The sequence below is a fragment of the Puntigrus tetrazona genome, chromosome 17 (genome assembly GCF_018831695.1).
Source record: "Puntigrus tetrazona isolate hp1 chromosome 17, ASM1883169v1, whole genome shotgun sequence".
NCBI lineage: Eukaryota > Metazoa > Chordata > Actinopteri > Cypriniformes > Cyprinidae > Puntigrus > Puntigrus tetrazona.
The window spans coordinates 15,001,357-15,026,554 of NC_056715.1; the positions used below are offsets into that span (position 1 = coordinate 15,001,357).

General features: G+C 38.3%; 3 protein-coding genes across 4 annotated transcripts; 2 read left to right on the forward strand and 1 right to left on the reverse strand.

Annotated features, from left to right (window-relative positions):
• The first annotated feature begins 254 nt into the window (after nucleotides 1-254).
• Nucleotides 255-8,317, forward strand: hadhab (hydroxyacyl-CoA dehydrogenase trifunctional multienzyme complex subunit alpha b). The gene is made up of 20 exons (XM_043263253.1): nucleotides 255-405; nucleotides 1,419-1,460; nucleotides 1,997-2,067; nucleotides 2,152-2,285; nucleotides 2,385-2,523; nucleotides 2,759-2,878; nucleotides 2,974-3,076; nucleotides 3,448-3,570; nucleotides 3,749-3,867; nucleotides 3,960-4,016; nucleotides 4,279-4,388; nucleotides 4,989-5,123; nucleotides 5,471-5,642; nucleotides 5,720-5,806; nucleotides 5,880-6,020; nucleotides 6,329-6,397; nucleotides 6,534-6,729; nucleotides 7,144-7,258; nucleotides 7,379-7,524; nucleotides 7,637-8,317. The coding sequence occupies exons 1-20, from the start codon at nucleotides 339-341 to the stop codon at nucleotides 7,780-7,782; spliced, it is 2,292 nt and encodes a 763-aa protein (XP_043119188.1). The 5' UTR covers nucleotides 255-338; the 3' UTR covers nucleotides 7,783-8,317.
• A 1,152-nt stretch (nucleotides 8,318-9,469) lies between these two features.
• Nucleotides 9,470-25,059, reverse strand: ptgr2 (prostaglandin reductase 2). 2 transcript variants are annotated; one of them, XR_006253025.1, is made up of 10 exons: nucleotides 24,883-25,059; nucleotides 24,642-24,760; nucleotides 24,257-24,448; nucleotides 23,990-24,160; nucleotides 23,185-23,394; nucleotides 22,983-23,104; nucleotides 22,810-22,897; nucleotides 22,687-22,726; nucleotides 22,446-22,581; nucleotides 9,470-9,577 (listed from the first exon to the last, which is right to left on the reverse strand). XR_006253025.1 is itself a non-coding variant. In XM_043262801.1 (9 exons), exons 1-9 carry the CDS (start codon nucleotides 24,920-24,922, stop codon nucleotides 22,517-22,519), a joined length of 1,047 nt encoding a protein of 348 aa, XP_043118736.1. In that variant the 5' UTR covers nucleotides 24,923-25,059; the 3' UTR covers nucleotides 22,114-22,516. The 2 variants fall into 2 exon arrangements, 1 of the variants encoding a protein (XP_043118736.1); XM_043262801.1 differs by lacking the exon at nucleotides 9,470-9,577 and having other exon boundaries at nucleotides 22,114-22,581.
• Nucleotides 9,842-21,648, forward strand: tmem62 (transmembrane protein 62). The gene is made up of 14 exons (XM_043262800.1): nucleotides 9,842-10,450; nucleotides 11,721-11,832; nucleotides 11,911-12,048; nucleotides 13,683-13,728; nucleotides 13,884-14,025; nucleotides 14,101-14,225; nucleotides 14,759-14,881; nucleotides 15,049-15,204; nucleotides 15,381-15,540; nucleotides 16,219-16,332; nucleotides 16,684-16,768; nucleotides 16,867-16,962; nucleotides 17,821-17,939; nucleotides 18,024-21,648. Exons 1-14 carry the CDS (start codon nucleotides 10,274-10,276, stop codon nucleotides 18,333-18,335), a joined length of 1,905 nt encoding a protein of 634 aa, XP_043118735.1. The 5' UTR covers nucleotides 9,842-10,273; the 3' UTR covers nucleotides 18,336-21,648.
• Nucleotides 25,060-25,198: the final 139 nt, after the last annotated feature.

Sequence of the window (25,198 nt, forward strand, 5' to 3'; positions counted from 1 at the left end):
AGATATTTAATTACATAAAATAATTAATTTAAAAACCCTTGAATTTAAATGATACTATATGCACCCACACCTCCATTTCCACAACCCTTGAAAATTGAATGCATGTATATATATAGATGAAAAACAACACAAAATATACTCAACAAAATGCATGCATGCCTATATATATATTACACATTCACTAATGACCTGAAGTCGTGGTTTATATTATAGTTTATCGCGTTACGAGTGAGTTGCTCGTGATTAGCAGGCCTGTGGCTGTCTGTAGTCAAATACAAGTTTCCTCCTCCTCCAGTCTTCCGCCTGCCGTCTGTCATTACACACATTGACCTCCAAACATGGCCGGCGTGCGAGCCCTCGGTTCCCTCTCCAGACTCACCAGCAGAAGATATGCCCCGTTTCCAGGTACTTCGCGCAAACACGCTCTTTCTCCCCGCGTTTCTCGGCACCGCTGCCGCACTTCGCCGTGACCCCCGCGGAAGCGAACCACCCCGGAGAGTCGTCTCAGTCATTCCCCAGCGCTGTAGCTTAGCCCGGCTGCTAATTAACTCAAGGTCTCGTGAACGTTTCGCGACCGTGTGAAGTTTCGCGCTCGTGCGGTTTATATGGCAATAGGCGATTACGGCGCGCGCGACAAAATGCTATCTTTTATAAATGTTTTTTTTTTTTTTTTTTTTTTTTTTTTTTTTTTCATTTGCAGTCGAGTTAGCCCGCTGGAGCGCTGTTCCCATTTAGTTTGCTAAACCGGCCATTATCTGTTAACGCGTGACAAAACCATGTAATGTAAATGTACAGATATGTATATAACGTGTTTAATAAGGAGTCGTTCCCTCTGCCGTTGAAAGCTAGTGTGATGGGGGTTGTTTGTAAGAGACCTGCTGCTTGGTTTCTAATAGCTAATAAAATAATTATCGTTAAATGATGACTAATTTGTTTACGGGGACGCGGTTCATAATATTTTGAGCATTATTGGGAAGTGTGTGGCTTTATCATTGCGGTTGGAGTGTAGGTTAAGGGGAAACTGGGTTAAAGTTCATCTGTGAGTGTACTACTGGAGTACTGTCCTCTACAGGACGCTCTACATACTCCTGCATGCAGTTTATCACTGTCTTTCAGCTTATCCCCACTTGACCCTCACTGGTTAGAGGTCTTTTATATTGGGTTTTATGCCTTCTGAGACCTAAAAGGGCGTATTGGTCAAAAATGAGATGAAGACACAGAATGATCTCCACACGTAGTATATGTGCATCAGGTACTTTCACTTTAAATGTGCTAAATGCCAGTCTCGACGCGTTTAGAACACGGAAACCTATACAGAGTAGCCAGGATGAAATGCTAATTTTAAAGAAGATGTCAAGATGTACTTGGAGGATTTTGCATATGAACTCATGTTAATCGTTATTTTTTTTCCAATAAAGGTGTCACAAGGAGGACCTTTAGACTCGCTGCTTGTATGATGGGTAAAAATTATATTATATATGTTATATATAAAATAAAACTAAATTTGTGTTTTTTTATATATATATATATATATATATATATATATATATATATATATATATATATATATATATATATATATTATACACGCATGCATGCACACACACATACATATGGATAAAAGATGGGATTTTCCATTTTGTGGACCACATCCAAGTGATTTCATATAGCCATTTTATTTATATTTTTAATGTCATGAATTATAGTTTTTCTTAATATGCATGACAAGATTTTCTTGGCATGCAAACTATTGTTACACTAACGGACATTTTTCTTTAAATCGTGATAAAAATGATATTGATATGATAGATTTTGCTCAGAAATGATGATGGACAACAAAATAAAAACAAAATTTAAAGCTGTATTAAAAGTCTTACTGTTCTGATGCTTTTTCATCTTTAATCCGTATAATATGCACAGTCGCACACATGAATATGCACAACAGTAAAAACATTATTATTTCATGCATTAATTGTTTTATGTCTTCTCACGTCAGCTCGTACACATGTGAACTATGAGGTCAAGGGAGATGTAGCTGTGGTCCGTCTGAATGATCCCACTGCACGGGTAATAACTATCTCCTCAAAACCGTGCATTTATGCATTCAAATGGTATTCTGATCCATCGTGGTGTGTTTTTTTTGGTGTCTAGGTCAACACACTGTCTGTTCAAATGCAAAGGGAGATGACAGAAGTTATGGATGAGGTTTGGGGAAACAATGCTGTCCAGAGCATCGTTCTCATCTCATCCAAACCCGGCTGCTTCATTGCAGGGGCGGACATTAAGTGAGTATTCCTAAACTATTTATTAGCTGATCATTATCAAATACAGTGCTGATATCTCACCTGTGTGTGTGTTTTTTTTTTTCTGTGTCATGTACTTAGCATGATTCAGTCTTGTAAGACAGCAGAGGAGGTCACTTCCCTTTCTCAGGAGGGCCAGAGGATGTTTGAGAAGATCGAGAAGTCTCCTAAGCCTATTGTCGCTGCCATTAATGGCTCATGCCTTGGTGGAGGATTAGAGGTATTGGATTTGTGTGCATTTGTAGTGGTTTTCTTCTTCCACGTGGTGAGCATAAGGATCACAGTCAAATTGTGGACCTGATATGTAGACATTTTCTGGAAGTGTTTTATTATTTGTTCATGACTGTTAGTTATACAAACAATACAGATAACTGAGAAGCAAATGACCTAAATACGTTAGTAAAATTGAGTCGGCAGAAAACACAGTGTTGATATTGCTCATTTTGTCTTTGTAGTTCGCCATTGCCTGTCAGTACAGAATAGCCACCAAGAGTAAGAAGACTGTTCTGGGCTGCCCTGAGGTCATGCTTGGCCTCCTGCCTGGAGCCGGAGGAACGCAGAGACTGCCCAAAATGGTCAGCAGTATGCCAGCATCACATTTAGTAATGCTTCTGTTGATTGGTTCTTCACAGCGCAGGTCTGATTGCTTTCGCACATTTGTTTGATACAGCTCGGCCTTCCCAGTGGCTTTGATATGGTGCTAACAGGAAGGAGCATCCGTTCAGATAAAGCCAAGAAAATGGGACTGGTTCACGAGCTGGTGGATACTCTTGGTAAAACAATTTCTGTATACGTGTATGTAAAACGGCAATTGCAGTAACAAACTATGCAATCGTGTATGTATATTACTACAATTTAAATGGACCTTTTCTGTTTGAATATAGTTCATTTATTTCTTCAGCGTCATGTGATCCTTCAGGAATTATTCTAATATGCTTATTTAGTGCTCAATAAAAAAATTATATTATTATCAGTGTTAAAAATGGTAATGCTGCATAATATTTTGTACATATTATATCAATAATTATATATTTAAAACATTTAATTGAATTGAAATATATTTAAGTATTAAAGTCTTTTCTGTTACTTTTGATCTATTTATTACATTCTTGCTCAATAAAAGCATTTTTAAAAATCAAAACAGGGCCTGGTTTGAAGAGTCCAGAGGAGAGGACCATTGAATACTTGGAGGAAGTAGCTGTGGAGGCTGCCAGGGGGCTTTCTAAGAAACAAATCCCACTTACCAAAGAAAAGGGCTTGATGCAGAGTAAGCGTTTATAATAGTCAAATTAGTTGTCAATTATGTTACTAAAATAAATGTAATTATGCTTTTGCATAGTTAAGATTTAAAACTTTTAATCTCTTGCAAGACTAAGACTATTGCCTTTATGCAGCTTAATATTGCTCTATCACTGAAATTTGTATGTCCAATTATTTCCTTGCAGAAATTCAAGACTACATCATGAGTTACCCGTTTGTGAGACAGCAGATCTACAGTACGGTTGAGAAGAAAGTCATGAAACAGACCAAGGGCCTGTACCCTGCCCCGCTGAAAATAATTGAAGTATGATATTTGCTGTTCTGTGCTCAATGTGATGCGTTATCATGAATCGTGGTACAAACAGAAATGTACAATCTTTTTGTTTTCTCTTTCAGTGTGTGAAGGCTGGTCTAGAACAGGGTCCGACTGCAGGTTACCTGTCTGAGTCGCAGGTGCTGTGAAAGTGTTAACTATTTATTCTACCATAATCTTGTGACGCTTCGTTAATGAACGATGTCCTGTGAATTAGTGCACTCGACTGCACCTCTCGCTTGTTTCTTCTTCTCTTGAAACCTCACTTTTCTGATCGGGTGTATTTTTCAGGAGCATTTCACACCTGAAAGTGTGTTGAATTATCCGTCAGTTTTCATTTTAATGATAACATTTGGTTGAAATTAAAGACAATTTAATATGCCCTCTTTATCTTTGTTTCAGAATTTTGGCAAGTTAGCCATGACCCCCGAGTCTAAAGCGCTTATTGGCCTTTACCACGGTCAGGTCACATGCAAGAAGAATCGGTTCGGAACCCCTGAAAAGGAAGCAAAGTATGTATAGTCTTGCTCTTTTATAAAATTTATAATGCAGATTGACAGTTGCTGAACTTCTGAACTTTTTTTAAATAATGCAGCTACTTAAAGCTGCAGTCTGTAACCTTTTCTTCTTTTTTTTTTAGTAAAAATGTACATAGTTTGAGAACAAAGTATAAAAATAATAATTTGCACTGCTAGATGAGCTAACAGATTGTTAATCACAGATTTAATCACCATCGGCAGCGCTATTTATTGTCATGTTTTTTCCTCAGTTGGTCAGAACAAACATGGCAGACTCGTTACTATTTGATCAGATGAAAATATACCGTGAATTTTCTTATTTGGGTCACTTATTCCTAGACGTAGGCTAGAATCTGCCATTACTAAGTCCAGGATCCACATGGGTGCGGTGACCGACAGCTAGACGTTCTCATTAGGTTAATCCGTGCTGAGGAGCCATGCCAACAAACCCACGAAAACAAAACTATTCTGCAAATAACTGCGACTGTAGGTTTCAAGCAGAGATGGCGACAGCGAGGCAATACTTACGCTTTTAAGATTTACGTCTGTTGCTTGTAAAATAGCAACTCGTATTTTTGATTTTTCTGGCTGTAGAACGCTTGCTATCCTGGGAGCCGGGCTGATGGGGGCTGGCATTGCTCAAGTGTCTGTGGATAAAGGCTTTAACACCATTCTTAAGGACACTACAGTGGAGGGACTCGGTCGTGGAGAGCAGCAAGTCTATAAAGGGTAAGCATTAAAGGGATAGTTCACCAAAACATGAAGATTCAATCATTAATTACTCATGAGGTTTCAAACCCAAAAGACCTTCATTAATATTCTGAACATAAATTAATGTTTTTGATGAAATCTGAGAGCTTTCTGACCCTCCGTAGACAGAAACGCAATTGAAACAGTTAAGGCCCGGAAAGGTAGTAAGGTCATCGTTACAATAGTCCACGTGATTGCTGTAATTTTACGAAGCTATAAAAAAGCACAAAGCAGATAAAAAAAAAACATGAGGCTGAGTAATTAATGACAGAATGTAAAAAGCATCTTTTTTGTATTTGTTTAATTATATTAATCTTTACTCTCAGGCTAAATGACAAGACTAAAAAGAGGAGTATAACATCATTTGAAAGGGACAGTTTCCTCTCCAACCTAACAGGGCAGCTTGACTACAATGGCTTTAATAAAGCTGACATGATAATTGAAGCTGTTTTTGAGGACCTGAGCATCAAACACAAAGTCCTAAAAGAAGTTGAAGCTGTAAGTTAATATCTAACAAGATTTCAAATTCTCCTCAATACTTCAGCTTTGGCAAATACCGTGTTTTCTCGTTCCAGGTGATTCCTCCTCACTGTATATTTGCTACCAACACATCCGCTTTGCCAATCAAAGATATTGCAGCTGTCAGCAAGCGACCTGAAAAGGTAAGAAACTTGAGTTCAGCACCTTGTGAAGTTTAGAGTCCACCTCGAACATGTTACTGTTTTTTGTTTTCAGGTAATTGGAATGCACTACTTTTCTCCAGTCGACAAGATGCAGCTTCTGGAGATCATCACCACTGATAAAACCTCCAAGGACACGACAGCCTCAGCCGTGGCGGTCGGCCTGAAGCAAGGCAAAGTCATTATTGTTGTCGGGGTGAGGCACTGATTTTCAAAAAGTACATTTTATGGGTCACAAGTAGTAGTTCCAGGTTTTTTTTTTTTTTTGTTCTGCTGAACAAGATATTTTGAAGAAAGTTTGTAACCAGGTTGTTTTGGGTCACCATTGACTTCCATAGTATTTTGTCCCTACTTTGGAAGTCAATGGTGACCCAAAGCGACAGTATCTTCCTTTTTGTGTTTGGCTACTCGGGGGGTGACTAAATGATGACAGGATTTACATTTTTGGGTGAGATATTAATTTAAATAGTTGTGGAATGACAAATTGCAACGTTTTGTCTCCAGGATGGACCAGGTTTCTACACCACCAGATGTTTAGCTCCCATGTTGGCTGAGGCAGTGCGTGTATTGCAGGTTTGAGTATTTCCTTCTGAATTATTCATTTAATCCCATCTGTTGTAAAAGTGTTACACATATATCAAAACCAGGCTGTGATTACACTCCTTAATAGTAACACGCCTGATACGCATATCTTTGTGTTGTTGTACAGGAAGGTGTGGACCCCAAGAAGCTGGATTCCCTGACCACAGGCTTTGGCTTCCCTGTTGGTGCTGCAACCCTGGCTGATGAAGTGGGCATTGATGTGGCGGCTCATGTGGCTGAAGACCTCGGCAAGGCCTTCGGCTCCAGATTTGGAGGGGGAAATGTTGAGGTTTTGAAGAGCATGGTGGACAAAGGGTTTAAAGGTACAGTCTTTAGCTTACTTGCTGTGAACGTGTTTTCATACAGCTGAACCTTCAAAGTAGAGCTAAATACAGCTAAATGTTTAAAAGCACAAGCATAAAATAATATTTTATTCTTCAAATATTTCATGGATCGTGACATGTATATTTAGAAAGTCATATGAAACGTAATTACTCAAATCCCACTGCAGCTTGAGTAAAACTGCGCAATCAGGAGACAAATTGTTGAATAGTTATTTTTGTTTTCTATGTGCACAAAAAGTATTCTCATAGCTTCATAAGATTACGATTGAACCACTGTAATGTAATGACAAGAGTTTTCATTTTTGGGCGAACTATTCCTTTAAATCTCAATCTTGTTACCTTAACATGTTTGGTATGATTTGCCATAAATATTTCTTCTTAATTCTCAATTAGGCCGTAAATCAGGTAAGGGCTGCTACATCTACCAGCCTGGACTTAAACGCAGGGATGTGAACCCAGAAGCTCTGGAGATCATGGAATCGTACAAGCTGACGCCGAACGCTGCTATGTAAGTTGACTGGTGACATTTTATCAGGACAGACGCAGTGTTATTGTTCTGTAGTAGGCTAATTCCTCATACTTCATCAAGGAAAAGTAAAAAATCACTGCTTTCTGTCTCTCCACCCAGATCTTCAGACTCAGATATCCAGTACAGGTTGGTGTCCCGTTTTGTGAATGAGGCTGTTCTGTGCTTGCAAGAGGGAATCCTTGCAAATCCAGTGGAGGGTGACATCGGGGCCGTGTTCGGGCTCGGCTTTCCACCCTGTCTCGGAGGTGAGAGTCCCAACGTCCTTTGATTTGAACTCATCCTCGAACCGATCCTTGAAGAACTTGTGAAGGACGATGTGCGTTCATTCCCCTCATTATGTCAACTTTCTGTTTGCAGGACCCTTCAAGTTTGTGGACAGCTTCGGAGCAGACAAACTTGTGGAGAAGATGAGAAAGTTCGAGGAGGTCTTCGGGAACCAGTTTACGCCTTGTCAGCTGCTGCTCGATCACGCCAAGGATCCGAGCAAGAAATTTCACAAGTGACTTTAGCCGTCGTGTGCCATTACTGCTTCTTTGAAGTTTCAGAGATTGACGTGAAAATCAAGCAATCGCGATTGTGCACTTGAAGTGAGAATACAGAATGTGAAGGGCCTTTTTGTTCCTTAAAATGGACATGATACATGAAATATCACTCTCCCCGTAAGATGCCATGTGCATGAATGACTAATATTCAGGTAGACCTCGGCCAAGCGATAGCCTTTTACTGGATTAAATGAATTTGCGTCGAGTTGTTTTTGTATATTAATGAACTCTAGGTGAAATTGTTTTCTAATGATTGTGTACAAACTGTACAGGCAGAGACATCAGGCTCATTCCAGTACAGCCCAGGTGTCAAAATCCAGACCTAATGCTCTTCCTCGTTTTCCGGGATATAGTCCAAAAGCACTTGTTTGTAAAATAACTCTTTTAATTTCAGTGAGCTTTGATGCTCATTCTGTCTCTCTGGATATAGAACGTGGCCTCACGTAAAAAAACAATAAATAATAATAATATTTGTGCATTAAATGAAATGCTCAAGTATTGTGTGATTATGGTGTTTTTATTGATTCCGTGTGGTTTTTACAGATGGGACAATTTAGGTCACGTCAACTTCTCCTTCTGACTTCAGAAGCATGGCGTAGACATGCAGAGCTGTTATAACATTTATATTAAAAAAATGTGACATATGACAAACCTGATTCGGTTATATTAACAAAAGGATGTATATACAAATTTAACTGAACTATAGCTGTTACTATATCTTTATAGTAACTATTGCAGAGGAAAACCATTATGAGAACATTTCATTTATATCATTACTGTAGCATAATGTGCCCTTGTCTTTTCTATAGACCTGCTAAAGTGGAATCAATAAACTAAATGGAGTGGAAAGGTCCGTGTTATTGATACTTGCTTTTTCTCATAATGAGAAAACGTTGTCTCCAACAGAGGGCGCTCAGTGGATCAGTGGCAGATGAAATAAACACCTGATCCGAAGAAATGTGCTACTAAAATCAAATTTGGAGGTGGTTATTTTGTGATAAACATCAGCTGACTACATTATTGTGCTTACAGTTCATATTGATTATATCCACAATTGTACATTATTTTAAAGAGAATTGTATGTTACACAATAGAAGACCAATGCTTTTAGCTTCTACATTATTTCATGAGCGCAATACCATTATAGTATTCTTCTTTTTTATTAGCTACATCCTCCAATGCTGTGTATCAAGTAGGTTCCAGTTGTCTATTTAGCTTGCATTCAAATGACTTTTTTTATGAAAGAAATTAAACTACATGTAAATTAGTTTTTTGCCAACAGCGATTATTATCATTATCCAACAAACCCGTTTAGAACCTCAAAATGGTCTAATAATTAAATAATTGGAATAATTTTATTGATTTAAAAATGTATTAACACAAACGTAATGTATGTAATATGTATTATTTCTAGTGCTTTCGAATGATTAAAAATTAATTAGGCAGATCCAAAATAAAAGTTTACGTTTACATAATATGTGTGCGTACAATCTGTATATATTTATGTAACCTATATACAAATACATATATACAATATTTATAATATATATATATATATATATATATATATATATATAACATATAACATATGGACATGAGTAAATGATGACAAAATGTAAATTTTTAGTTGAACTATTCCCTTTAATTTTATTTTAAAAATGTTAGGTCAACTAAGTTGATGCCTTTATTCACATAGACGTACGGCACGCTTAAAGGGACAGTCCCACTGGAGAAACCTCAGCTGTCTTTTAGCAACCTTTCGGTTAGCAGCCCAGATATATATATATATATATATATATATATATATATATATATATATATATATATATATATATATATATATAAAAACTATACAAACTAAATTTGTATGTTTTATAAATATATATATATATATATATATATATATATATATATATATATATATATATATATATATATATATATATATATATATATATATGTAAACAAAAGCTTTTATTTAGGATGCGTTTGGTTACGATTAATCGTTTGACAGCACTAAGCGATTTCTAATATTTTGTAAATATTTTTTTTCACGTAACAAGTCTTAACAGTTGCGTTTTTCCAAATGTATCAATATCTTATATATTCATATTATATTAGATATTAATACATTTCTAATATAAAATGAACTGAGCAGTTTAGCGGTAGCTGTTGGGCCAAGACGAGCATCATAGCTCCGCCCCCTTCGGCACACGTTCCCTTCCATCAGTTTCATTTCTACAAACAGGATCCTGCCACCCGGAAGTTTCTAATGGATGATGTTGGCGATTACAGCGCGCTGATTTGCTCGTCCGTCGAGACTGTGTGTCTGGCGTCCGCTGAAGCTAGAGCCGGGGATGCGAGGCTGTCTGAGTCCCCCATTAGCGTCCTCCAGCATGAAGAAGAGAAGCGCTTGACGGGATCTCGGTGAAGGCAGCGTGATATCGGCAGGATGCTCCGGCTGTTCGCGGCTCTGGTCATCGTCGGGCTGCTGCTCGCCTGCTTCACTTCCTGGCTGTTTGACAGCTATGACAGCGCCTGGCACCCGAAGCGCAGTTTAGACCCCTCCAGGGACGCTGGCCCTCCGTACCCCGGCGGTCGGCTGGACGGGGTGTTCTGGTTCGTGCAGGTGAGCGGGGCTTTAACGCCGCGGTGCGCGCCAGGTCATTAAAAACGTGCCGCGCTGTCATTAGTCTGTCAATGGGCTGATCATGTGATTGATCGGGGACGGCTTTTATTTTGCGTTCTGCCATAATAATTTATTCGTCGCGGCGTAAAGACGGTTGTTGCGTGAAGTATTTAAGCACGAAAAGGCCGGAATATTTTAACCTCTGGGGGGACAGCGGTGCCAATTAGCTGTATTGTATATAACCACGAATGCAAAATAAACTGGTTACGGTCGCAACGAAACAATAATGTAATATAGTGTGTGTTCGTTACAGTTTTTTTTATCTTGAGGACACGTGTTACACACATCCAGTGATTAGTCCATTGTACACTAACACTGAGAAATTGTAATCAGTATTTAACTCTTTATGCAAAATATACAAGAATGCTGGGACACGACTTTATTTTAAAATGTGTCATTTGTTTAGAGTTTAAATGCGTATGCAGTATTGTTTTAGGAAACTGCGTTATTCTGCTGTTAGTTATTGATCTGCTGTCATTTTACAGCTGCGTTTTTAGTTCATGCGTGTTTAACACACAAATCTAGTCTTTTTGCAAAGTTTTGTACTGTCGAAAAAGCAGGCGTGAGGGGTTGAATCTTTAAAAAAGTAACGTTTTGAGGTAAACATTTGTTAGTATATTAACAAAAAGGAAATAATTGGTTGTTCAAATACGAGTCAAATTTGACCTGCAAAGACATGTGCATTAGTTATTTGTATAATAACAGTTTTCAGACGGCAGACTTGATTTATACGTGTGTTTAACCCTCCTCAACGCTACACTGTACTAACATTTCCTTGATCCATAATGATGTACACTTTCATAATTTTTTTAATTATTTGTCAATGATATATGTATCATTCTTTATACATCTGCTTAGAAATATTTGTGCATACTATAATTAGACCTCCTTACTACTCCTACTATATGTATGTGTGTGTGTGTGTGTGTGTGTGTGTGTGTGTGTGTATATATATATATATATATATATATATATATATACAGTGTACATAAAGCCCTAGTGCCATAATTTGGATGATAAAACACGAAACCTTCAGCTGTGTACTGACTCTCACATAAGAAATGCCTCTTCTAATATCGCAGTGACACTTGTTCTATAAATAGGCGAGTTTTATGTGTGAGATTTCCAAGACTCTCTGTTAACTACCGACAGGCTTTGCGTGAAACCTCATTATTAGCCGATTTCTAAACATGCCGATTCCCCCGTGCAGGTTTCGGACATCCACATCAGTCGTTTCCACGATCCCAGGCGCATTCCAGACTTCGAGAAGTTCTGCAGTGACACCATTGACGTGATAAAACCCGATCTTGTGCTGGCCACAGGTGAGCTGCCACACGTGACTTGCTGTGCGCATTTTACACACGCAACCTAAACCCGCATTTTTGTCCTGTATTTCACAGGGGACTTAACGGATGCGAAGACCGAGAGTAAGATGGGCTCTCTTCAGCATGAAGTGGAGTGGCAGGCCTACCACAACGTCCTTAAAAGATCACGAGTGCTGGAACGAACAAAATGGATCGACATTCGAGGAAACCATGGTGATTATTATTATTATTATTAGTTTATCAGTGTTATTATTCTTAGTGATGATTTTCGAGGGCGTGAGTTTGCAGTAAAACATAATTATAAAAACAGGATTTTTGTATTATGTGGAGCATACAAAAGGAAATCCACCTTTAAACATAAACCGGAAGCAGATGTGGAACTTGAAAACAATGAAGTGTTTACAAAATTTAATGAATAGAGCTCACTCGTAGTTGCATATTACAGTGGGATAGGGAAAAATATTTTAATGTCACAAAAGTGACACACTTTATCTCTGTTTTCTAAAGTCATCCAGAATCATTATGGGTTTGGGACGGAGAGCTAAATAAAGACCAGAAATAGGCTTCCTCTTTGCACATCACTGTTGGTCAGGGACAAATAATTGTTTGTCTTTGTCCCAGTGTCTTTTGGCAATAAAACAATTAAAGGACATTGAGTGAAGACAGCTGGACACTCTTATGTCACACTAATGACTTGAAATGAAGCCCAGCTCTATTAAACAGGATATTGCCGGCTTGTTGTGACACAGAACAAACTTTAGTGGATTAATAACAAATTTGCAATCACAAGGCTGTTTATCATTACTCCTCCAGTTTCCCGTCTTGATTTAAAGAGAGAGTTCACTCAACATTCAAGTTCTGCTGTGTCATTTTAGTATTATTTATATAGCACTATACACATTTAGAATTAAATTTTTATTTTTATATTTTTATTTAGAATTTTATTTGTTTACATTTTAATAATTTAGTTATTTAGCTTTTTATATATATATATATATATATATATATATATATATATATATATATATATATATATATATATATATATATATATATATATATTAATAATTTGTATATTTAATTAAAATTTTATCTCAGTTCATTAGAATGACCTTTTTTTTTTATTATGCATTTGATGCTCAGATGCACATTTCAACCCATATGATTTGTTTTTTTGTCAGTCAAGCGCAAAAAGAAAATATTTAGGTGAATGTTCATGCAACATACAATCGGTTGCCTATTCGGACCATAAACCTTCAAAAATATGCCCTAAAAGTACGCATGCAATGCATTCCAAGTCTTCAGAGGCCATCTGATAGCTTTTGCGTGAGAAACGGACTGAAATTTACGCCATTATACTGTAAGAATTATATTTCGCCATATCCCTTTAAGCTTCTTTTCACAGCCAGCTGGGTGTGACGCGTTACGTTTCCAGATCCACGCTTAAAACGGAGCGATAGAATCGCAGCCAATCAAAACACACTTGATGTTTAACATACAGTTAAATGGAGGATTTGGACCGATGAGATTTACTATGAACAGATTAAATATACATAAATCTCTTTGCGCGGCAGCTGTGTTTCGTCTGATATTAGTATATTAACATTTGGCTGTGAAGACTGCATCCACTTTGGTGGAAGCTAATGAACCTCTCTAATGAACTCGCATAGCTCACATATCATTATTCCTCTATTCCCATTATCCCATTTCCCCACAGGTCCTGTAACTGGTGTTACATTACGAAAACTGCCAGACATGTAATAAGAGCTCCATTATCAGTTATTTTGTCCTCGCTCTTCTTCCGTTTCCAGGAAATCTTGACTTATGTTTTATTCTTGTCTCCTCAGATGCCTTTAATATTATTTCACTGGAGAGCGTGAACAATTATTACAGGTCTGTAGCAATATTACAAGTGCAGAACACAATGGCTATAAAGTTACAAGAAGGTTCAGATATTAAAGTCGACATTAAACAATCCTTTAATGCACATTTAATGGTGTTCCTGGGAAGACGTTTTGTCTTATTTCTCTCCGTTCTTGAATACTTAGGAAATACTCTGCCAATCAGAAAGTTGGATCCTTCCATTACATCCATAGAACTCCTTTCGGGAACTACTCTTTTATCTGTGCCGATGCCACTCTGACCCCTGGACCCAAACGGCCCTATAACTTCTTTGGAATTGTCAATCAGGTAAGGGAGATCATTTTAGCTTTGTAAACGTGACGAATGCTTTTCTCTTTGGCTGAAATGTGATGTTCCCCATAGGCTCAGATGGACATGTTGGCGACCTTTAGAGAGGAGAGTTTGAGCAGTAACAAGTCCATCTGGTTTGGACATTATACCACATCTACTATCATCTCCCCCTTCCCAGGAATCCGAGAGCTCATGAGGTTTGGAAAAAATCTCGCAGCGACACTGTCAACCAATTTGAAATTTTCCCCACTGACCGCCAATAACAGCCCACTTAGACAGGAAGAGAGTATGTGAGCAGCATATAAAGTGACCAAAAACTATATGTCTTTTTTTCAAACATTGCATTTTATTAACTTATTGGGTTTAGGCTACTTTTTGTTATTTGAACCAAAAAACTCCCTCTGTGTTAGGACAAATTGGGAATAGGACTTACAGTGTTTGTGTGCGGTATGAATCAGGAATCAGTCAGTGACCTGTGAATGACCTGTAACTGCGCCATCTGAGGCTGCGACTCGATTAGGGCCACTTTCAAATGTCATTCTGTCTATTTGGCAATCTGACCTTCATCTAAACCCTACAACTTGATTCTCTAGCATGAATTCTGGTCTGAAATGCTGCAATAACATCATATCAACATCAGTGCTGTTAAACACTCGTGGGGAATAACACTTAAGAGCTCATAATAATAATAGTCATATTCTGTATAACCTTTTTTTTTTTTTTTTTTAAGTGCATCTGTGGCGTATTTGTGTGGGCACCTACATACACTAGGAGGCTTCATGCCGGTGCTGCACAGTCGACATCAAGGAGGTACGCTAGAGTTGGAGCTGGGAGACTGGATGGACAACCGCAGGTAAGTTCACGAAGAACGAGGCCCACGCTCAAGGGAATGCCGCATGATGTAAATATAGCTCACTATGTTAGCAAATGCAAGAACAACATCTGACATAGAAGGAAGACACAGCTTTGTGCCCTAGCTCTTTTAAAAACGCAGTGACGCAAAGTTCTCCCTTGGCCCAGGTACAGGATATTGGCTTTCGACCACGACCTGCTTAGTTTCACCGACGTGACGTTTGAGGACTGGCCAGCTGTGCTGATCACCAATCCCAAAGACGCCCAGTACCTGCACCCCGGGGTGGAGCCCCTGGGTCGTATCCGCCGTTCCACGCACATCAGGTGTCTCTGTGTGTGTCCTCTTGAACCTTCAAGCGCTCGGACGTTGACTTATGACGCGTTATCGTCTCTCATCCAAACCTCTCGTTTGTTTGTTCCCTGCATGCTCGTCTTGTTCTGTCCCATGAAGAATGCCGTGGCATGAAGTTGCACTAATTGCTCGGTGTGTCGTTCTGTAGGCTCCTGGTCTTCTCTGAATCTCCGATCACAGCTGTGCATGTGAATGTGGATGGAGTTTCGGTGGGAAAAGCATTTAGCGCAGGGGGTCCTTTATACGTGCTCCAATGGGACCCAACGCTATACACTACCGGATTGCACACTATCAGAGTTAAAGTGGAGGTAGGTAATGATTTGAACTAATTCTAGTGTTAAACTCGTCGCCCGTCAACTCGTTCTTCAGATCATGTGTCTTATTAAGAAGAGGTGTTCTGTTGCTTCTTTAAAGAGACCAGAATATTATAAGATATATAATAAGAATATGTAAGATGGACTTCAGCAACCAACCAGAAAACACAGAACAACAACATGCTTAAAACCTCTTAAGAAAACCTTAGCAAATGCAAAGTAACACTCTCCAGAATAGCCTGTGAACCACAAAGCAAAGTGGTTAGAGGATTAGTTCACCCCAAAACTAATTAGTCTCATGTCGTTCCAAACCCATAAGACCTGTTTATCTTCGGAACACAAATTAAGATACTACTGATGAAATCAGAGAGCTATCTGATCCTCCATAGACGGCAATACAACTAAAATGTTCTCAGGTCCAGAACCGTAGTAAATGCATTGGTAAAACAGGATGTGACATCAGGGGCTCAACTTCAGTCATGCAGCGCTACGAGAATACTTTTTTGTGCGCAAAGAAAACAAAAATAACATAATTTACACAACCGTTCTTCTCCCCCGAGTTACATCTTCCGCCGTTTTAGAGAGGGTCAGGTCTTAAATTGTTGTATTGTTACTTTAAGAAAATGGCACAGTGTAAGCTTTTCTGACTTCTTCTCTGTCTCCCTGTCCCAGGACTCTGCAGGTCGCTCAAAAGTGCGCGAGCAGCAATTTACACTGGAGGAACACCTGACTCCCAGCTTCGGCTTCATGCAGTCTTTCATCCTCCTTACAGACCACTACATACTGGTATGAAAATGAAAACAAATCATCATGTTGTGATCAAAAATCGATCATTGAAATGGCTGTTTACTTCACTCTTCAGTTAAAGGGATGGAATGAAAATTCTGTCATTAATCACGCACCCTTACGTTGTTTCGAATCCATACGACCAAATTTGTGAGTTATTAATGACTGAACTTTCATTTTTGGGTGAACTATCCCTTTAAATGATCATAGCTTTAAACATGGCATCATTTTTATAGAATAGTAAATGTTTATAAGATTGAAAGTCTGTGTCTGGGATAAGAATACGGCTATAAAATCTCTACATAAAACAGAATATTATATGTATGATTGTGTGTGTGTGTGTTCTCACAGGCACGGATTGCCTTTGTGGGCATAGTGTTACTAAACCTTGCTGGGCTTGTGCTCTTCAGATTTATGCCTGTATCTTCTACAAGAGGTAGGCCTATTTCTATTGTCCTGTCATTACAACTGAATATAAAGGGTCTTTGTGAACATAATTGACACTTGACACTATATACTCTTATACTCCATCAGGATTGTCTTCTCAAGCGTGGACGTCTCTGCATCTCGTCAGTAAAAGCAACACGTTTTTCTATTGTCTGCTGCTGTTCAACCTGTGTACAGCATTAGGTAAGTCATCGCCTGACACCACTTAAACAGTTTCACCTATTAATGGAACATAATGACTTAAACTACCAGAAGGCCTGTAATCTTTTTTTTTTTTTTTTTTTTTTTTTTTTTTTTTAAATATACAAAAAAGAAATTTTTTTTCATCTGGCCATTCAGCAGTGAGTATGAGTGATGGCTTAATCATTATATTATATGTAATTGCTACTTGGTTTTTATAAATGCCCATAACCAACTCTTGACCTTACGGTAATCTAATAAAATATCTAAACTAAAAATAAAATTCTAATAAAATTGTGAAAGTGCCCACTAAAGCATTCAATACTATATCAACATCTGTTATATATTAATATATATATATATATATATATATATATATATATATATATATATATATATATATATATATATATATATATATATATATATATATATATATATATATATATATATATATATATATATATATACATATACATATATATATATATATATATATATATATATATATATATATATATATATATACATATATATATATATATATATATATATATATATTCACTCAAAAAATTCAAAAATTCATTTTTTTCTTTAAATATCTTCTAGTTCCACAGAATAAAGTCGTACAGGTTTAGAATGACATGAAGGCGAGTATATGATGACACTTGACAGAAACACAATTGTTTAAGGCGTCGCTTTTGTTGTTGCAATCCACAATGACGATCAAGGGAAATTATGAACGTAATTGTGTAGCCCTGCTTGGTTTGCTCAAGAGCGCAGTAAAGATGTGTCGGCGTGAGTTCAGGTCGTTGATTACTGTGATAAGAGAAAAGAGCATTTTGCCTTCTGGTTTTTCAGGTCCATGGTTCGTTGGGGAAGTCATCGATGGACACAATGGAGCCTGCTTTGCTTTCGGCGTGATTGTGGACGGCCATTTCCTCGAAGGCAGTCTTACCTATGTCGTGGGAGTCATACAGGTAATTCAAGATCTAGCAGCAGATCCTCCCGGTCTTCGCGGCCCGAGTCGTAACGTGCCTAACGTGCCGTTCTGTCATCCGCAGGTGCTCTTCTTCAATATGCCTCTCACCTATTACCTCTGCTGGAGTCTTCACCACAGGTGTCGCGGAACCAGTTTCCGCTCGCATTTCTACCGGCCGTGCAGCCGCTGGAGGACTCTGGCGATGCACACAGGCATGCTGGTCCTCATGATCTGGCAGGCTTATTCTTGCTACTTCCTGCTGGAGACCTACGGGCCGCTGGCGTTCTTCCTCTCTCCCGTACGTACCTGGGCCCTGCTCATGGGTCTGCTGTTGGTGTACAGGGCATGGTGGGGAACACCTCCTAACTTCTCCATTGGCAACCGGCCATCGTGACGGTGACAGTCAAAGAGAGGCCTTCACCTGTGTCGTTGTTTCGTGCCAAGCTCTTCCCTCCATTCACCGTTGTCTTCACGGTCACCGGATTGCCAATCGTTGCCATTACACATTAGGATAGAGAAAATAGTCTTTAGTTAATATGGAGCGATGATGGCGTCACACGTGGATGACGGAGCCGTTTCAAACGTGGCTCTGATCCTTCTTTGACACTAAGACATGTCGGTAGTTTTTTCCCGCCGTTGTGAACCCAAGCAGTGTTGAAGTCCAGGTGTGTGTGTGTGTGTGTGTGTGTGTGTGTGTGTGTGTGTGTGTGTGTGTGTGGTTGAGCATATTACTTTGATAAACTGCGCATCATGTACAGTACTCGACCAATTATGTTTGTTTTTATTTGTGAGGAGCAATCAAGAAAGAAATAAGACTGCCTGATATTTTTAATGTTTCTGCATGAAACTGCCACCAAATTACTCATATTGTTTTAATGCATATAAACTGCACTGTAATTAGGGGATGATATCATTTTTTTTTTTTACACCTGTAGACAAGGTATAGTATGTAAAGGATGTAAGAAGGGATGAAGTCGGTTATTGCTGGCTGTAATTTATTTTAGCCATTAATGAAAGTAGTTCCAAAAGAAGCCAAAGCATCAAGCTTTGCATGTCAGAAAGAAACACAGATTTAAACTGTGCCTCGGCCAATCAGATTTGACCAGGGGTGTCCAATCCAGCTCTTTGAAAGCTAATATCGGTTTTGCTCTAGAGAAGTCATTAACGATAATCGGTTCTAATTTGCTGAACAAAAGCGAACAGTAGCTTTTAAAATTATTTATTTATGCTAATCACTAACATACATTATAAGAAATTTCTGCAGAGGGAGCCTACAGCCTGGTGATTGTTTTTACAATTTACTGCACAATCTAATCCTTGTTTAATATTCTTTTAGTTTGCTTTTAGTTTAAGTATCCTGTTTTTAATTTTTTTATATATTTACGGATGAAATCCTAATGCAAATTTAAATTTGTAGACACTATTTCACACTTGCTTGAAGGTTTCTAGTGAGTTGGAAGAACCGGAGCCATAAATTTAATCCATAAAATGCATTACTTAGTTATGTTAAATTAGGGTTGGACATAAACTCTGCACAACAGAGGCACTCCAGGAACTGAATATGACACCCCTGGATTAAATGATCTCTAATGACTAGATGACCGTGCATTATCCTACCTATAACACATTACTTAAAAGTCTGTGTGAACCGATTTTGAATCTGTATTGTGATAAGTTGACCCAACTTAAAATTCTGAGAAAACTCAAATCTAAGCTGGTTGCCTTAAAATTTTAAGTTGGCTCAACTTTTCATTTTTATCTTTTATATTTATAGTGTACTGTGAATTGATTGGATATAGTAAAGTAGACGTTTCATTCAAAAATGATTCTCAATGGCTCTGTGAACGCCGACCGTTGGAGGGGCGTGGCTAGTGATGTCACGCTCGTGCCCTAGACATCAAATTGACATCATCAGAGAAGGCCGTCATTTTAGAACGGAGGAACTTTTTCAGATTCGGATTAACGATTACGAAGGCAAACAAATGTTTTTGTAGATTGACTTGCATTTTTGTTCACCACAAAAATAACGATGTGTGCTAACTAAATGAAAATAGTCCGTCTTGATTTCACGCGGACTTTAACAAAATAATTCTTGAATTTGAGCTTTTTTTTATTTTATTGCTAGAATAAAATGATGATAAATTATGAAAGTTGCATTATGATAAAAGGGACAAGAAAATTGCTTTGGATGTTGTTCAGCTGTATACTTCGACACAGAATGCCAGCATTGACAAGAATTAAAGGGATAGTTCCAAAAATGAAAAGTTATGTTACCAACCTATGACAACGTTTTGAAGTAGGAACGTTTTTTTGGAACGGACTTTTAAAGGAGGGTCGAACATCTTTCAGTAATCAGTAAAAACCTCTTTATATTCGTTTCAAATATGAACGAAAGGGTTTGGGTCGACATGAGCATGATGAACTAACCCTTTAAGTATTTCTAAGAGCTGTTTTGGTGTGGCCTCTTTCCTGCACGACTACGTTTTATCCACTGTCTCACAGTGTAAGAACTTTCTTTTTGAGCACCAGTTATCTGATCATACATATTCAAATACATATTCCAAAGGACGAAACCACTATGTTTATATAGATGAGCGTGAATGTTAAACAGTTTTGTCGCACAAAGTTAACACATTTAATAATGGCCACTTAAACACATGCTGAAGATTAAAGCCAGACATTTTGGATGGCTCAAGGGAACATCCCAATGTAGCATATAGACAAAAGACACCGAACACGTGGAAATAATCAGATGTGCACAATTCTGTTACGTGTTTATTAGAGAAATAACGTTGTGAAGCAGCCCTTTTATAGTTGGTTTTTCACAGTCGCACACCACACAAACAACCTAAGGACACAATGGCCGTCAGTTAGTTTGAAAAGAAACTATGTTGTCATTGAGGTCTGTCTTTTTTTGCCCTCATAATCCACTTGACAGGTGACAGAAAGAGCTGTGACAAGAGTTTCTGGCGGATTCACTGACATTCCTGCTGTTTCAGGTCACTCAAGGTCTCTGTTGTCTCTCAGGAAAGTAAAGACTTGAACAATAGGCTGCTCTAGTTTGTCTTTCAATGCCCTGAATGTTATTTTGAAAGAGATTTGTTGCAGTTTTAAGGCACATGAAAGCGAGGACGAACCTTTTCGAAAGATTCCACATTTACTCGGTATGTTAATCTAGATTTGTGGTGAACTAATAGGACTTTGAATGTTTGATGATGAAATATCTGCTTATATGTGGTTTGGTTTTAATTACTGTATTTAATTTTTTTTTACTTTATTATGTATTATGTTAATGTATTCATCCACATTGATATCGTAATGTATATTCCTTCCAGTTGTTCTGCACTGTTTTATGGGCATTCTGGGTTTCTGTGGTCACGTGGCTTTTGTAGTTCCACTCATGTCGGAAAGTGCTGTTCATACTTGTTTTGTGGGAGGCCCAAAATAATTCTTTTCAGTGGACAATGAATACATATTTACTTGGAATTTAATCAGAATTTGCTTTTAAAAATCGGCTTCACCACAACACGCGTCCAAAAAATGTATTCTTTATTCCGTTTTATAGCTGACAATGTTGTTTTCCCACATGAAATGACCTCAATTTATATTTGTCATGTTTCTGCGACTCTGAATCATCTTGCATTGGAATTGATTTATCTGGCTGTATTTATGTACAACAAAGTAAAGGGGTTTCATATTGTGACATACTCTGTTGTTTCATTTTAATGTAAAAATTAAACAACGTATTATAAAGATATAAAAAAATTATAAAAAGGCATTAGCGGATAATAGTGGGAAATGTTACTTGAGTGGCGAATCTTTAATTTTAGAATTATTTCTGAAGGATAATTTGACACTGGAGTAATGACTGCTGAACAATATGATTTGCCACCTCAGGAATAAATTTTAAAATCATAAAAATATATGCCTTGGTGAACATAAGGGGCTTCCCAAATACTTGTTAAATGTACATTTTCGGTGTCGAACCTCAAACAGTGCTCAATTCTCTCTGTATTTTTATATATATATATATATATATATATATATATATATATATATATATATATATATATATATATATAACAAAACTGACAATTGAGCAAGGCACAGAATATTATATTTATTTAAATTTAAATTAAAGGAACAGTTCACCCAAAAAGGACAATTTTGTCATAATTTACCCTCATGTCCTTCATCTTTTGAAGAACCAAATTGGTCCCCATTGACTTATAGAGGGGAAAGAAATGCTATGGAAGTCAATGGAAAGCAAAAACTGTTTGATTACCAATATTTTCCAAATATCTTCTTTTATGTTTAACATAAAAACACATAGTAAATGGACATGAGTAAATGATGACAAAATGTAAATTTTTAGTGGAACTATTCCCTTTAATTCTATTTTAAAAATGTTAGGTCAACTAAGTTGATGCCTTTATTCACATAGACGTACGGCACGCTTAAAGGGACAGTCCCACTGGAGAAACCTCAGCTGTCTTTTAGCAACCTTTCGGTTAGCAGCCCAGATTTCTAATGACTGCACCACCTCCACAAGGCTTCCAGAAGCAGATGCTTGACTCAGTCTGAAATTTTGACAACTTGTTTACCGACATTGCCTCCGGTCATCATGGAGCAGAACGCCTCTGAAATATGCATATCGCATACATCCATTAATATAAACATGAGCGGTTCATGCAATATGTATGCAAAGTACACTTCAATAAAGGAGGGAAAAAATAAACTCTCACCTCCCATGTTTTCTATACCATTTACGACAGTTTCCAACACCTGGAAAACGAAGAGGAGAAACACAACTTACAAAAGGTCAACGGCGTCTTTCGTGTGAGGAAACGTGCCTGTGGTGCATTTACTTTTATCTGGCCAGTCTTTACCCAGCGGCTGAGCTGCATAAGACCTTCCTCGTGCTTCTCCGTGTAGTTCAACACGACAAATCTCTCTCTGAAAACACATCGTATTGCTTGTAAGCCAGTAATATGGTACGCTGTATAAAAACCAAAGTATTGGTATAACTATTTCCATGCACCTTGTGATGTTTTTGCGATGCAAAGCTTCTTGGGTCTCCTCACTAAGAGGAGGTGGGTAAGGCACATCCTTATTGTACTGCGATATCTGGCCGCACAGGATCACATGACCAGCGGGATTCATCTGCGCAGGGAGGGGATTGCACTTTGACGCAAATGACCGACAGAAACTGACATGAAAACCGAGAGCAGGGCATTCTGGACCTGTGATATAACAGCGTCGCTGATGGGACCGCCTACGTTGTCAAAGTATATATCGATGCCCGTGGGGCAGTGCTCCCTCAGCGCTGAGCTGATATCTCCTTGTCTGTAGTTTATCCCGGCTGTAAAACCCAGCTCTGTTACCAAGGCCTGGCACTTCTGGTCGGAGCCACAGATCCCCACGACTCTCTCACAACCATCCAACCTGCCGATCTGAAACAACACAGCAAAATTTAAATCGCACATTTCATAATGCAGATCACAAAAGAAAAAAGAAAGACCTTTATACAAATAATACTACTTTAAGCACTCAATATAAAATCAAATTAAGTACATTTTTTTTTTAAATTCATTCTTTCAGGCATTCATAATTATTTTCAAAATATATAACTTTTTTCCCCAATGTAAACGTTTGCATTTTTATTATGATATTTATTATTTATACTTGTATACGTTATTTATATTTTATGCAAAAAATATTTGACATTTCTGGGAGTCACAGTGGACATTTTATTTAATGATTTAATGTCTGATTTTAAATTATCTTAATTATCCTAATTAATTACTAATTAGCAGTTAGTAAGGTAATAGTTCAATTTAGGTATTGGGTAGGATTAGTGATGTAGATTATGTTAATGCGGAATATGTACTTTATAAGTACTAATAAACAGCCAATATGTTAATAATAGACATCAAATGAAAAATCTGCCTTAGCAAGCATAAATATTAAGTTATAATAATCCATTACAAATGCATACGAAATCAAAATCTTTCCACAGAGAACAACCGATTTCCCCTTACATATTACCTGTCCGGCAATCGAGCCGCAAGCTCCGGCTGCTCCACTGATGACCATCGTCTGGTGTCTTCCTGGAGTCACGTGACCCTTCTCTCTCACACCCAAAAGAGCGGTGAGGCCAGGCATGCCCACCGCCCCCAGAACATACGACAGGTGACCATCCACCATCTCGGGCTCGACCTGCAAGAACGCGTACGCCACATATCCATACACCCCTCCTGACCACAAGCACCGAGACTATTTATTCAAACCGGCCGAAATGGCCAGGCACTGCACCTTCTGCAAAAGGCTGCCATCCATCACATCGTAGGTTTGCCAAGGCCAGTTGAAGGAGGTGACGGCAGTGCCCGCAGATAATGCCTGACTCTCGCTGGCCTCCACTACACCAACTCCACCTCCATCCACACACTCCTCTAATCTCCATGGCAACAGGTAGTCAGCTCCAGTATCATCGTTCATGCGACAGCGCTGCAGAGTTTGGTATTAATATTGTTTCGTGCGTGCGTGAATAAGCTAATGCCTGTAGTATATTGATTACTGGTTAAGTTGCCGTGAAGGAAATGTGCACTATATGAATATAGTGAATGCATACAGTATTTCCCACATAAAATGAATGGATTTCTGAATGGAGAGCTCAATAAGAAAGGTAAGGTCATCTCACCATGTAAGGGTCAACTGAGAGGAAGAGTGTGCGGACTAACACTTGTCCTTCTTTCAGCTCGGGGGATTTCATGATCTCCTCTACGCGGAAATTCTCTGGGACAGGATGACCATTTTTGCCTGAGCAAATGTAGGGACGAAAACATTAAGTTAAGAAGCATGCGACTCAGAAATATCTATGATTGTCGGACTACATGTTGTTAATGATTTGTAAACTGGTGAATCGCGTCAACAGGGCCTACCTGGTCTAGAGCACAACACAACCCTTTTTACATTTAACATTTTTCCCTTCTTTTACTACTTGACGTTTTTATCAGAAAACTTGCAGTTACTTCCAACGCAATGAAAATGTTGTTAGCGGAGACTGCGTTTCTTCCTGAAATAATCACATGACTCGCAGGAGCTCGTCTGATTGGCTCCATGCGCGTTAAAAGCCCGGTCTCGTGTGCTGTGATGTTGGGAATTCAGACGCACGAATCGGTTCTTTTGAACGACTCGTTTCGAATAACCGGTTCTTTCTTTTTTTCCCCCACTAAAAAATCATAATGATAAGCAGAC